This window comes from Prinia subflava, chromosome 6 (assembly GCF_021018805.1).
Source record: "Prinia subflava isolate CZ2003 ecotype Zambia chromosome 6, Cam_Psub_1.2, whole genome shotgun sequence".
Classification (NCBI taxonomy): domain Eukaryota; kingdom Metazoa; phylum Chordata; class Aves; order Passeriformes; family Cisticolidae; genus Prinia; species Prinia subflava.
Genome location: NC_086252.1, coordinates 17,725,053 through 17,740,874, shown reverse-complemented (window position 1 = coordinate 17,740,874; position 15,822 = coordinate 17,725,053). Strand labels below are relative to the sequence as shown.

The following is a 15,822-nucleotide window of genomic DNA, read 5'->3' as shown; positions in this document are numbered from 1 at the left end:
CAATATACGTTTAAGAAAAGATTAATGACTTAAATATGTAAGTTTGTGAAAATCCTGACAACTTGTAACATCATATTTTGAAATATGAACAAAGTGTCACCCAGATACTAACATTAATAGAATGTCTTAAGAATACCAAGAGAGAGGCAGCATTTGGCCAGCTCAGAATAAACAGGAAACTTTGCACCTATTTATGAAGATAGTCTCTTAAACTGTAGTATCCAATGTCTCCTAACAATTAAGTCACTGGAATATAGGAACAGCTCTCTCCTACCTTCCATGGTGACAGGCTTTCCTGGATCCTATGCTACAATTAAAACAGATTGCAGATTACCTCTGTCAGAGCTGCAAAAAAATTTCAGGTCTGAAATATGGCAAGTTACCATCAATGGACTACATGGATTTGGTAGTGCCAAACCAGCACCAGTAGGGTATCCTAACTGAGGACTACAAAGAGAACCAAGAAACTCTAACACTCCTCTACTGGCTTGCTATTAAGGAATCTTTAGCTACTGACTTCTCTGGTAAGTTTGTTCTGTTGTGATTGCCCTGGATTGAATTAGCAGCACATTACACCAGACAGGAACCATTCAAGTGCACCTGAAAATTGGGAGCTAATCCCAACAGCTAAATGACCTGCTCCTCACCTCATTTATTGTATCAACTTCCTAAGTTTCCCAGAATGAAAAAGACACTTCAGAAAATTACACAAACCAAATTTACTGGAGCTTTCCCAGCGTTCAACAACAAAAATTCAGGATAGCTGCAAGCATTAGGGCAGGATTACAAAAATTTTTAGGATAACATGTCCATAATCTTTAGTATATGTACAGCACACTGAAAGCCCTTAAGTAGTTAACATTTTAATTAAACTCAAGAATTGACTTCCTAATTCTCCTCAGCAAAACAAGCTAACAAAAAAATTTCAGTTCCTGTCTCCAGCAGGCCTAAGTGTTTTCTAATTAAAATTCTAACTAAAATTACTAAAACCAAATTCCAGGATATACCTGCAATGCTGATGATTCGCCTCTCTCCTTAACTAATTTTGGTGTCTAAATGGTAAAATTTTCTACACAACCACTACCAGGACTACCAGGGAAACATATCACATCCAAGTTAGTTTTTTAAAAAAAATATTCTGAAAGAAACTAGAAACTATTTAACATCTATATGACAATAACCTTTCTATTAGCTCTTAACAAAAGATTTTTTGCAGTGTGTTTTCATTTATTACTTGAATTACTTTAGAAGTATTTCTTTTATCTTAACTTGCTGTTAGGCAGGACATGACAAATTTTCATGTCCTTATCAAGAGAGTAGTGGAAGTACAAATCAGTTAAAAGATGCTCTCTTTTCTTTTGAGCTGTCACACTAGGAGAGCTTTAGCAGTTACCATCTCAAATGATGTCTATTGGGTTTGCATGGCAAGGTTTTGGGTGGGGTGGCCATGGTGGCTCCTGTGAGCAGCTGCCAGAAGCTCTCTCCTTGTCTGACAGAGCCATTGGCAGCTGGCTCCAGGACAGACCTCCAGCAGAGTTTGAGGGAGCAGGGCCTGTCCAGCCTTGAGAAGAGGGGACTGAGAGGGGACCTCAGCAGTGTCCAGGAACGTCTGAAGGTGGAGGTGTCAGGAGACTGCTCAGTGGTGTCAGGCAACAGGACAAAGGCAATGGCAGGAGCTGAGGCACAGACGTTCCACCTGAACATAAGGCAGAATTTCAGTGCAAGTGAGCGAGCACTGGGACAGACTGCCCAGAGAGGATGTGAGGCTTCCCTCACTGGAGACAGGCAAGAACTCTCTGGATGCAGTCCTGTGTCATGCACTCTAGGATGGCGTGCTGGAACATGGATTAGGCCAGATGAGCACTGTGCTCCCTTCCAACTTGGCCCACGCTGTCATTCTGTGGAGAGCGAGAGGAGGCCTCCCCAAGCAGAGGAAGGAGCAGCAGAGATGTCTAAGGAACTGACCACAAGCACCATTCCCCTTTCCTGCTGAGGCACTAGAAGCGTTTTCAAATTTGGAGTGTATTATCCTAGTCAGATGTGACCAGTAATAAATAAAATTGATTTCCTTAAGATGGGTCTGTTTTGCCCATGATGGTAATTGATGAGTTGGCACTGGGACACGCAAAGAAAGTTGGACTAAACTTTACTGAATGTAATGGTAACATTTAAACATTACATCCTGTAAATTCATAAGTAAACAAACTCCTTTTGAGAATTACATTGATAAATGTAATGTACTATGAAAATAAGAATAGGAAATAATTAGATTTCATTTCATATTACAGAGTTTAAAAGTTGAAATTAAAGTAGTTAGGATTAAACTATCCACAAATGCAGACACATTGTGAAAATCTGAGGAATATTCACAGATTCACAAGGAGATTTCCAGCTTGTGTGTTTAATAGGTTTCACATTTTAAAAGGTAATGCTGGAGTAAAATACTATACAGATGTTCTGCTTTTTGTGAGTAGGGAGACAGTTACCCCAAATTCAATGAGAATTTCATTTTTAACGACCAAGAATACAGAAACCTATATTAGAATAAATGTATATAAGCAGTTTTATGTGGGGAAACTTGATGACAACCCAGGTTTTTTGATATTATTTGGTTTTAGGTGAACTAAAACTGGTACTTTCAAATAGGTTAATAGTTTTAAAGAGCTTGATTAGCAAGGTTTTATCATTCATGTATATCCTTGAAAACAAATCCTCACCACATCTGTCAAAATTTGGTAGGACTAGATCATTCCATCAAGAGCTCACAGAAACAGGATAATATACTCCAGAAACAATTTGTGAAAAACTTAGATCCATATTTCATATCTGCCACAAAAGCTCATCAGAGTAATAACCCTCCTTCTCCTGGGTGTTATCCTACCATCTGCTCCTCTATTACTTATCTTTATTTTGCAACTAATTAACAGCATAATCTTCTAAATTCAGCAAGTTAATTATCATTATTGTGGTCTTTGCAGCATCATCAGTCCTTATGAAGTCTTGTCTCTCCACCCCCAGAGAACACATGAAAATGAAGTAGGTAGTGAGAGGGTCTGTTTCTTTAGAGCAGGCTCATTAGGTGTTTGCGGATTAGCTCGGCATGCAGAGAGACAGGTCAGAGGAATTCTGCTGAACACAAGGTCCCATGCCGGGCTCCAGCCAGCTAATGTCGGCTTCAGAACATTTGCCAAGCTGCCCTCTGTCACTTCTCAGTAGAAACCTCCTGCAAAAAGTCGAATGGTTGCCTACTGAGTGCAAGGTATTTTTCAGATGGTGACAAAAAGTTCTGCATGGGAAGGAAGAGACCGAGGGAAACATTCCATATCAAAGCAATTCTGAAATTGCAATCCATGCTGAAGGGTCTGAGTGCTAAGTTTGCACCCACAAGCTGCACACTCAAGAAGGATGTTTTACAGCTGCAACTCAAGGCTCGTGTTCCATACACAGAAAGCACACAATTACAGATCTTCTCATAAGAACATCAAAAGCAATTCTACAGTAATTTAGAACCATGCATCCTTATCTTACTGAGGAAGGGTTTTCTTGGGTTTTGAGTGTTTTGGGGTTTTGTTTTTTTAAAGACAGTTATTGCATCTACTTTTAAGCCTCTCTACCACAAAACTGATATATATGTGATTTTACTTAATGATGCAAAAGTTAGTTTCCTTTAGCACACTGACAAACATGGAATCATGTCAGAAAAACTGGAAAATTTATATTAAGTCTGCCACAGAAATCAGGAACTCATTTTTACTCCTACTGAATGTCATTCTTGGTATAAGATGTAAGAATATTTTCAAACAATAGCAGTAAAAGACAAACCTGTGTCTGAAAAGAATCTCTACTCATTTTTTACTTCAGTTCTACAAGCAGTAGAGAAAAAGGATCCAAGAATGTTCAAAACTATAGTAACAGTGCCTTTCACAGCTGTGAATGGACCAGCTCTGTTCACTAAAATAAATTCAACATTGGGGCAATAAAATTAAAATGCAATCTGATTTCATGGAATTCTCCCACAGCACTAAAACACATAAAGCACTGTGTATGTTTCTGTGGTAAAAGAGACCCTAAGATTGTGCACTCTTTCACTTAATGTCAACTATTTCAGTCAAAAGCCTCTTGCAATAATGCCACCATAAGGATTTAGCTCACTGCACAGACGATTTTTAAATTTTTGTCTGTCATCACTTTCATGTATTCCTTTTTTTAGGACTATTTTTTCCTCCCAGTTATTAGTCTTTGCAGTTGGTATACATTTTTCTATCTGCTATTTCACTCAGTGAACCTGTTCCCACGTACAACTGTTCCTCTATGGAATTCCTACAATCAATTAATGTCAGGTAACTTGAACAGTAACCAGAGAAAAGACCATTTCAGCAAAGAACGAACTGAGTTCTAGAGGTGATATCTCATTAACTCGCTTTGCTGAAGAACCAAACCTGCCATGCTAAAGGAATTTGATACTTCAGACTGAAAACTTTATCTAACATAGAAATAAATACACAGTTTTGATTATTATGCATTAATTGGACACCCTAATAAAAAATCCATTCAAATGCTGTAAGAGAGACCATTTGCAAAGGTAAGAAGTCTCCAAAAGCTGCCCATTGTGGGAAAAAATTCTCAGCAAGTACCTTGTTCCTTTATTCTCAAATGGTTTCATGACTTCTGGGACAGTAATTTTAACAATGCCATAGGAAGACATCCTATGTCCATTACCAAAGATGCCTCCTGCCAGTTATTTTAACTATTAGATTTTAAAAACAAAAATATCAATTTGTTTTACTAAAGTTCATTCACAAACTCATGAAGAAAAAAATACCTTTCTTCTTTGTACAATTTGGCAACTCATAAGGAAACAACAGATGTTCATCAAAATAAAAATGTGCTGTTCTCATGTTAATAAAAATACAGAAATGAAGTTATCTAAACTCATATTTAAATTTCAGAGCATTAGGGAAAAAAAAGCACTACAATCTCTAATCTGACTTAGCTAACTACTTCTCACGTTCACTTTAAAAAAAGTCTTTTGTAAGCAAGTAAGAGTGAAATGAATAATTGCAATGAGGAATGAAATCAGAGCACAAAGTTCCTTCTTACTATAAAACTCTAAAATATGTTAGCTCCTTGAAATATGCAGAGATAGCCTCTGCAAAGAAAGGCACAAAGCACAAAAGAAAGTGCCTGGTTTGTGCCAGGTATTTCATCCTAAACAAAGAGCTGTGCCTTCTGCACAGGACAGCTCTAGATCTGATAGAGATCTAATGCAATGACTTGGTGCTATTTCACATTAAATTTACTACAACCAGTTCTTCAGGAATTTTACTCAACCTCTGAAGTTTAGACCTGTGTCAACTTAGAATACCTTGAAATAGTATTGTGGTATGACAGAGAAAATGCAGAACACCGTAACAGCAAGTGTGGTCTTTCAACACAGGAGAGATTCAAACAACAACTGTCAAAACCAGAGATGATAAAACCCTTCAGAAATAGAAATAAACCAGGTTAACTTTCCAGACTCTGCATCCCATACTGTACTATGCGTACTTAAATATCCAAGGAAGTTAGGGAAGCTAGTTAGCAATCTATTCCTGCATGTTTTTTGTATTTGCTACATATTCTACCTTACATGTCATAATGCAATATGAAAAAAATCCATGAGAATGCAAGGTCTGTCTGTAAAGAACAACAAAAACTTTCCTCAAATAATGTAAAGCAACAGCCAAAAAAATCCAAATATCTATACTCCTGGGAATGTTGTGAAAGGAACATCACAGCTTCGCCACTTCATCAGGCTTTTTGTTCAAAATACACTAAGGATACTACGCTGACATACTTCATAGATTCATAAAATTGTTTAGGCTGTAAAAGATTTTAAGATCAAGTCTGACCATTGACCTGGAACTGCCAAGTCCACCACTAAACTGTGGCCATAAGTGTCACATCTCCATGTCATTTAAACACCTCCAGGGATGGTGACTTCACCATTTTCCCCTGGGCAGCCTGTTTCAATACTTGACAACCCTTTCTGAGAAGAAATTTTTCCTAAATATCCAATCTAAACCTCCTCTAGTGCAACTTGAGGCTGTTTCCTCTCATTCTATCAGTTGCTGTTTAGAAGAGGCCAAGTCCCACCTGGCTACAGCTTCCTTTCAGGTAGCTGTAGAGACCAAGAAATTCCCACTTGACCTTCTTTGTTTCCATGCTAAACTGCGCCAGCTCCCTCAGCCACTCTTCAAAGGACTTTCTAGATCCTTCACCTGCTCCACCGCCCTTCTCTGGACATGCTCCAGCACCTCAATGCCTGTCTTGCAGTGAGGGGCCTGGAACTGAACACAAGACTTGAGGTGTGTCCTCACGACTGCCGAGTACAGGGAACAATCCTGGCCCTGGTCCTGCTGGTCACACTACTGCTGATTCTGATCCAGGCCAGGATGCCCCTGGCTTTCTTGGCCACCTGGGCACAGCTGGCTCACGTTCAGCCAGCTGCTGACCAGCACCCCCAGGTCCTTTTCCAACTAGCAGCTTTCCAGCCACCCTGCCTGCAGCCCGTGGTGCCACCTGGGGTTATTGTGACCCGAGTGCAGGACCGGGTACTTTACCATGTAGGACCTCATACACATGGCCTCAGCCCACTGACTCAGCCTGTCCAGATCCCTCTGCAGAGCTCTGATACCCTCCTGCAGACCAAGTTTTGCCCAACTTGGTGCCATTTGCAAACTGACTGAGGGAGCACCCATTCCCTTGTCCCAACCATTGATAAAGATACCAAGCAGAACTGGCCCAAACACTGAGGCCTGGGGAACACCACTTGTATGTGGGCACCAACTGGACTTAACTCCATTTACCACCACTTTTTGGACTCAGCCAACCAGCCACTTGTTTTACTCAGCAGACTGTATCTGTCTCAGCCACGAGCAGTTTCCCCAGGAGCATGCTGTGCCAAACAGTGTCAAAGGCTTTAGCAGAGTCCATGTAGACAACACTGACAGCATTTTCCCCATCCACTAAGTAGGTCACCTTGTCACAGAGGCCAAGCAGGTCAGTCAAGCAATCTGCCTGTCACAGATCCACACTGGCTGGATCTGATCCTGGTTGTTCTGTGTGTGCTATGACAATCAAGATCATCTGCTCCACGACCTTCCTCAGCACAGAACTGACAGGCCTGCAGTTCCCTGGATCCTCCTTCCAGCCCTTCCTGAAGATGAGCATTACATTCACTGACCTCTGGTCACCTGGGACCTCCCCAGTTAGCCAAGGCAGCTGGTAAATGATTTAAAGTGGCTTTGCTGACCTACTTGCCCAGCTCCCTCAGTACCCTTGGGATCCCATCCAGCCCCAGAACCTTCTGTGTGTCTTAGTGCTGTAGCAGGTTGGATTACAGAGGCTTTATTCTCCTCCACATGCCTGTCTACCAGCTCAAGGGGCTGGGTACCCAGAGAGGAACTACTCCTACTACTAAAGACTGAAGCAAGAAAAGGCATAAGTACTTCTGCTTTTTGCTCATCCTTTGTCACGATGTTTTCCCCATATCCAAATAAAGGATGGATACTCTTCTTGGACCTCCTTTTGTTGCTGATGTACTTATAGAAATTAATTTAGTTGTCTTTTGTAGCAGTAACCAGATTAACTTTTAGCTGGGCTGTAGTAGGCAAGGACACAGGCGCCGCGGAAAATTTCAGAATGTAACAGGAAGGCAGCTAAGACTCTTCCTCCCCCTCATCCACAGCCTCATCCATATAAATAAGTGAAAAAAGTCCCTCTAAAGTATGCAACTCCCTCTAACTTCAATAGTTTTCGTCTCCCTACTAACTACTAAGACCCACCGTCCCTCTGTAATGTAACGAAACCCCTTCAAGTATTTAACCCCAAAATACAAGCTAATAAATCGCCATTTTGACCATCCACCACACTAGTGTCAGTGTTTATCTATATCCCGAGAGGCCAGGGCAAAGCTCAACTGCCGTGCTGTCCTTTAAAATCAAGTTGCTAGCCTTCTATCTAAAAGCAACACTGGGCTTTGGCCCTGTATAATTTCACAACATCCATGTAGTCCTTCTGAGTTGCCTGCCCCTCCTTCCACAGGTCACATCCTTCACTTTTCCCCCTGTGTTCCAGCCAAGGCTCTCCGTTCAGGCAGGCCAATCTTCACTGCAGGCTCACCTTTCAGCACACAGGGACAGCCTGCTCCTGCACCTTTCTGATTTACTTCTTAAGGGATGTCCTGGACTCCTCTGCCCTTCAGAACTGCCTCCCACCATGAAGAAGAAATGTGGCCATAACAGGCAAAAGGACACAGGACATGTTCCCAGTGTTCAGCTAACTTAACCATACTAATAAATCCATAAATTGCAGTATCTCATTTATACATGAAACCTACACTGGTCATTTATTTAATTTTAGTGTAATAGCTTACATTTCAACATTAAATGTGAACTATTAACAAAATGAAAAGGGAGCTGTAAAACTAAATATTGTCTTCTGTTGACTTAACCAGGAACACAAGTGAAAAAAAAACCTGCTTAGCAGACCTTCACCGAATTTAGTATGCAGCAAGCAAAATTATTTTTAAGAGAGACATGAAAAGAAAGGGGTTGGTATCACAAAGATTTAAATTTTAAAAATTAAATTGTACTTTGCAGCTAATAAACCATCACGTATCTGCCAACAACGCATCCCATGGCACAGTGAATTAGTCTTAATCTTGGAGGCTTTTTCCACATAAACATTAAGTTTCTCATTAAATTGCTTTTACTTTCAAAGGGATAAGAAATTAAGTTTTTTATTTTTGTGAATAGGCACTATATAAAAGTAAATGAGAGTAAGAAATATACATAATTGTGATATTCTTGGATTCTGCTCATGCTTCATATTAAGCAACAAGGAAAGGAAATACTGCAAATACCTTTTTTACAGTCTCACTTAAAAAAAAGATAAGCAATCACTGAAGTGCATATATTAGCTAAATTGTAACGAGAAGGCTAATGAGACTGTTAAATTTTAAGTCTAATGATCTTTGTTTTCCTTTGCATGTGAGTGATTGCTTCTTCCAATGTGAGATCAAAATCTTCACCACATATATGTATTTCCTTTCCACCTTTAAATCATTCTAAGAGCAAATCATTCAGTAATGAGCTTAAAAACCTAATTTCTTGCCCATCTAAAAAAATTATTTGGAACTAATTCCTCCTGGATTTCAAACAGAACTCAGTAAAACATGTTCAGTTTATGAGAAAACAGTTTTTGTTCTCTTTTTTTACATTCTTCTCTCGTGGATTTAAGCTAAATTAATTTCGTAGGAGCTAGTTACATGTAAGTATTTTCTGAGGTATTAAAAGATTGCTTTTCCCATTCCTAGTGGGGCAAAGATGCACAGAAACAGACCTTCTTCCCTTATGTTCTCGTCTATACTATTTCAAAAGTCATTGTGTTCACCAGAGCAGGGCAATGAAGGCAGACCCGGCAGCACCAGGCAGAGTCAGAGCACCTCTCCACAGCAGTTTCTGTATTTGGTGAATGTGCTCTAGGTGTGCTCACCCTACTGGAATCCCCCTACTCCAGAAAAAAAAGACTCACTGTTTCTCATACTGTGGCTTGAGAAGAGGAAACAGGTAAGGAAAGAAAGGCCACAGGTTTAGATCAAGAGAAATGAGATATCTCAGAATGTTAAGGGCATCCTCCCACTTACCAATATCAATGCAGAAAAATACATCTTATCTAGCAGGTGTTCCTGATTCTCTTTTAGGACAAAGTAAGAGCTGAAGGAAGAGGAACGCTATTTCACAGGATAGATACTGTTTATGGAGGCATCTTACAAATAGGTAAACAGGTTAATTATTGTTTAATAGTAGAATTTCTATTGATTTAGAACAGTTGGAACAAATAAGACAGAAAAAAGAGAACCAATTACCTAATGCTGCACAAATTATTTCAATAAATGGATTAATTCTGGCTACCACCATAAATGGTCACTAAGTAAAAAGAGCAGCCCACCCAATCAAACAAAAACCAAACTATTTTTTTTCTTGTTTTAGACATTTTCCAAATAATCCTTAACTCCCCCCAGTAGAACAGAGACAACCTCCACACAGAATAATTGGTTAACTACATATCTAATTGCAAAACTCTTGCCAAATGGACTATATTCAGTTGAGATTCTGAAAACATTTAAAAAACCGTATTTTTCTTATTAAGAAATATCATTCTTTTGATATTTCTTAATAAGAAGGAGGAAACATTTTGCTTTTCTGAAAGAAGTGTTCACATGCTACTAATCTTGTCTGTCCTTCTCCTAGCTAGCATTTCTGATCCTCTGATACAAGAAGCAAGAAGGAGTTAAGTTAGAAATTTGATTTATTTAAAAGAATGACTAAAAATAAGATCAAAATGGCCATTAAGAACAGAACTAACACAGGCTGGAATTGGAAAGAACTGTAAAATAAATGCAGCTGTTATTTTTCTGGTTTTATTAAATTGGTACTTGCAGAATTTAGACTAATAAAAGAAAACTAAAGCTGTTTTAAAAAGCAATAGAATTCAATTAATTTCTCAAGTTATTCTTCTTGAGGAATAATGGAGTTTTTCACTTACCAATTTAGCCTCAGACTGCACTGGCTGTGGGGAGGAAGGCCCTGGGATTCCTGGGATACTAGGCACCATGGTGACAGGTCTAACAAGCTGACCAGATAAAGTATAAAAATGAAGAAAACCTGAGTATGTTATCATAATAGAGAGCATTTGACAGCACTACCCTCTGAAGCCAAAACAGCTATCAAGGTGCTTAAAACTACGTTCTATGCTGCACTTATGCAAATCTGCTCCACTTTCAAATTAATATAGCATCATGCTTACTTACTGGAACTGCAGCAGGGACATGCACATTAGAATTTGTGATAGATGCAGGAATAGCAACAGGCATGGTTTGTCCATTAGGAAGATGTAACAGCAGAGGAAAAGGACCTGGAACTGGACTGAAAAAGGAATGAACTATATAAAAGAAAACTTATCCAGAGGAGAGAACAAGTTTACACATTATTTTAAATTGGTTTGTTTCTTTACAGGTGTAATGTAATATTTATTTGGCGATCAAAAATATGAACTTAGTGATGTGGAGAACATGGCATTATATCTCACATGTAGTGAAAGTCCAATGTTTCATGTGTAGTAAAGCACCACATTACACCAAAGCATCTCAAATTCATATATTAACTGCAGAAACAGTAACTGAAAGTAAATCAGATTTTCAAATTCTGCAAGAAAAGATTAAGATTTATGTGACTTACACTATTGGTCTGTTAGATGACGGAGCTTGGGTGATAACAGTACTAGAAGTTGGTGATGGTATTGCCTGCTGAATAATAACACTCGAGTCAGAACTTGTAAGCAGTACATTGGGAACCTGTAGCGATGCTGGACGAACTATTGTGGATGTAGGCTGTGCAGTCTGCTGCAGTGACACTTCCTGAGGAAAAATAAGGCTTCATCAGTTTGTAAAATACAATCACAGACCACTAATTCCAACTGTTAAATGAATGCAGTTTGATGGAACAAATCAGAATTTCTGTAACATTATGCAAATAGAATCAGTTATATAATTAAAAATATTTTTAAAAAAACCCTCTGGATGAATAATTTAAACCACTAAAGCAAAACTGTTTCAACAACAGTAATTTTAGTTTTATGACAAACCTGGCTCAATTTATGCTGAGGCTACTATTACTTCTTATTACTTCTAATTCAGTTTTGATCAGATTTTAATTTTTTCCCCAAGAAACCCATGGTACCACCAGCACCATCATGTTTACCCACACTCCGAATAAGGAAAATGTTTTATGGTGTCCTTATGTACATTTCAGTTTCAGTCCATTGTTCTGGATTTAAACAAGAGAAACAAGACATTTATGGTTCAGTAAAAACAACAACAACAAAAATATTTTTTGAGTCTTCATCTGTAGCTCTCTAACTAGAGTGATAACAGTACTTGGAATGCCTATTCAGAGCTCTGAAAAATATATGCATATTCTAATGGAAAAAATTATTTGAGCACAGAAATTAAACTGTCTTAGTTGCAAACAAAAAGCAGACAGAAATCCCTATAGCTCTCAGCTTAGCAATCAGGTAAAGCACATTATCAACTGAGCGCTGTACCTGTATTTGCTGTTTCTGAAAAGCCATAAAGGCCTTACTGTAACCAATGCCTTCCTTTTCAGGAAACCCTCAATATTGCCAGAATTCAAAATTACCTTCAGACAGTCTTTTTTCCAAGTTATTCTTTTGACAATGGCTACTGCAATCAATGACACATAAAATCAAATTCTTAAGACCAGCAAACTTTAGTTGCTCTGCTGGTAAACCATAATTCAAAGAGAACATCTCTACACCTGTGTCATACAGACTACACTGATTATTATTTCCTTTGAATGAAGCTTGAGTTTTGAAAATTCATCCAACAAAGCTTTAAGCAGTGAAGTTTGAGCTCTCTTAGCAGATTGATTGTCTTTTTATACAGTAATGCACAAATGTGTGAGATCCACTGAGCAAATCACAGAACTGTAAGCTTGCAGGCAAACTGTGGGCTTTACAAAGAAAGAAAGACTTTAGATGATGAAATTTTCTCCCTCCAAAAGCTCAGAGGCTAGATTTGTCATCAGGGTTCACTAGTTCATTCACACTTTTTCCCAAGGGACCTAAAAGACTATTTACAGTGAATGAGAGCTTTTGGAGAATAACAAGCTGTGCTGAGGAAAAGTAAAATTGTTTTATTAGCAATCTGGGGTATGATATTTGAACACTGCACTTAGCACTACAGATGAGCATTCAGTAAAAAGAAGATAATCAGTACAGATTTGTTGAAACAAAGAAAAGAAAGCCCAATCATATGGTTAGGACAGGATTAAACACTTTGCAAATAAGAAATATGGTATAACATCTTAGAGATATTATTCAAGAGTCACAGGGAAAACAGAAGTTTAAGCCCACCCAAAGGTACTAGACTTATTAAAAGGACTTTTCCAACTCCTATAATTCCTATTCTTGAAACTAAAACCCACTGAATGGGAAATTACAGAACGGGATAGTTACTTTAAGTGTTCTCACATGTGCATACTTGCAAGTATTTTCCACCTAAATGCGAATTTCATGCAGTAACTTTCTAATGCTATCAAAAATACATAAAATTGTTTACACAGAAATGTAGAGGGCCAGAATTAATACTGTATTTGATTATCACTGTAAGAAAACAACTGGTTTTAAAGTAATTAAATTAGGCAATTAGCTACTTGGCAACAACTAAGCAACTTTTAAAAGTCTGTTGAGGGTCACCCTTTTAAAGTAGTGTTAATAAATAACTATAATGTTTGAAAGCTCTTATTATTACTTTAAGGCTTAGAGACTTTATACATTTCTAATATTATCTCAGTCTATCCAAAGCAAAGTATTAACTCTCACTGAAGCCTAACAGAACTCATAGAATTCTCAGAAAACTAGGAAAATAATGCACACTTTTTTTAAGTGTCTCCAAGGAATTCTTTTGACAACTACAAGGAAAAATAGAACTGCCTTGCACATACATTAACAGGCTGTAATAATTTAAGGCTACTAAAATATATGCAGCCAACAAAATGGTTACAGTGGCACATACAATTTACAAACAGGTATGCCCTGAAAAAATCCCTTCTTTCCTTCAATAAATCTGCAGAAGGAGAACACAAAAATCTGAGCATCACTGCTGACATTTCTCAGTTTCTGCAGGTCACGTTGAGCTGTGTACTCCAAGCAGCACCCTCAGCCTGCCTCTGCAATCAGACATCCCAGTGGCACTGAACAGCAGCAGTGTCACAGTGACACACCGGAATCACTTCATCACTGAGACAGGTTTAAAAATACTGCCAAGCACTGAGACAGAATTTGCACTTGTAATGATGCTAATGAAACACTGAACCACTACTGTATGAAGATAGTAATATTATCTTCTGCCAAAGTTAGATTACTTGGAATAAGTATTTGCAGAAAAAAAATAACCTCTGAAATAAAGAAGACTTAAAATCTGGACTGTGATTCACTTAATCCAAGCAGCTCTTTACATATATTCCTTTAAAATGCTTTTACTATTTTTGAGACTGCATGATTGCCTTGATTGCCCATGATTACTCATCCTTGCTAACTAATGAACCTCAGAAAAGCTTAGTAAGGACAAATCTGAATTGAAACTTTTTTCAACTTCTGTCACACACTTAAGGTTGTTCTCACAGTAGTTCCTCTGGCAATATAAGAGAGAGTTAAAACTAGAGAGGTTCAGAGTGGATCCAAAGAAAACCATTCTGCCCACAGGAACAGCCTGGTATGGGAGCAGGTGGCACTGAGGCCCTGCAGCCTCTCTCCCACAGAGGTTTCGAGATAAGACTGTGCAAAGCACTGAGAAACTCAGTCTGATCTCAGAAGTGACCCTGGCTTTGAGGAAAAGCTGGACCAGGAAATCCAGCAGTCCCTTCCAACCTGTGTTACCTGTGACCCCAAAAAGTCCTAGTAATTTCTGGAGTAAAGCAGCTAAGCCCCTAACACACAGACTGCCCACTGAAGATGTACAGAAAGAGTGACTGGAACAATCTCAATGCTTTATTATGGCATCTGCTCCTAATGTTTGTAATTATTGAAGTAGGACTAGAAATAATTCACTGACTTTGCTTCATTTTCCATACTTCAAGAGAACTCCACAAGATAACACTGCAAGCCACATATTGAAGTGGTCATTACTATTAAACCATTTATTTATTCTTTAAAGCACCAATTCTAAAACTGATTTTTCCTGTAGTGATAGACAATACCTCAGTCTTCTAAGAATATTCAGGTAAACTCTAAAGAAGAAAACGCCTGACATTACTTTTAAACACACTTCTATACCTTAAAGATTCTACCATTTGAAACAAAATTATTTGGTGCTTGGTTTTGAAAGACTACCCATTCATCCCCATTCATCCCCATTCACTTTGTAGAACATTCCTGGCTGTTCTACACACAATTTTTGGTAAAACACAGGCCTAACAAAGACCTACACATGAAGAGTTGCAAACTGTTGGTATTATTTAAAAAGAAAAATAAAATCAAAGAAATTAAACTTGGGTTTTTTCTATTATGAATGATGATGCACAAATAAGACTAAAGAGCCCTTTTAATCTTTTCTAAGACAGCATTAATCTTAAATTTGATTTCCTTTCTGGCTTTACTAGAAGTAAAGAAATAATTCCTTTCTGGCTTTAGTGGAAGAGATAATTCTAGTGAACAAAGCTAACTGAAGAATTGAGCAAGTTACTTATATACCCACCCCTTCCTTTCAACCAACTAAGTAGCATGGCTATCATCTTATATAATAAATTTATGGATCATCAGAAAGGTTGAAAAATAAATTCCAAAAGAGAAAAAGAAAGGTTCTGACCTTTTCATCATTGGTAGTAGACTCTGGATGAGGTAAAGGACTATCTTGATGAGTTGTCTCTACAACCGAAGGTTCTTCAATTTTATTTCTTATAATTGGTGTTGCAAGAGGAGACAGATCTAGAGGCATCTATGAGCAGCAATGTGAAACAAAATCAGTCAATGCTTAAAAAATTAAACAGAGCAAGAAAATAACAATAACTGAAGAGAAATATTGGCCCATTACATGACAGAGGTGCTGATGTTTGAAAGACCTTGATGCAGATGCATTACCAGTCGAGGCTATTTGACCAGCACCTACATGAACATCAGTCTTCAGTAACAGAAACGTCTTTCAACATCAATTTCAGACTAAATATTTTATTCTTGAGAATTAAAAACATTCCTAAAGTT

At 38.2% G+C, this 15,822-nt stretch overlaps 1 protein-coding gene across 3 annotated transcripts in view; it reads right to left on the bottom strand.

The window, feature by feature from the left end:
* ATF2 (activating transcription factor 2) overlaps positions 1-15,822 on the bottom strand; it is a 49,897-nt gene that overhangs the window by 18,092 nt on the left and 15,983 nt on the right. For 2 of the 3 annotated variants that reach the window (XM_063400482.1, XM_063400483.1), the window contains exons 7-10: positions 15,431-15,559; positions 11,283-11,461; positions 10,856-10,970; positions 10,591-10,677 (exon numbers count right to left, since the gene is read on the bottom strand). In XM_063400482.1, coding sequence (XP_063256552.1) covers positions 10,591-10,677; positions 10,856-10,970; positions 11,283-11,461; positions 15,431-15,559 — 510 coding nt within the window. The remainder of the gene's footprint in view (positions 1-10,590; positions 10,678-10,855; positions 10,971-11,282; positions 11,462-15,430; positions 15,560-15,822) is intronic. The other variant, XM_063400484.1, reaches the window with a different exon arrangement.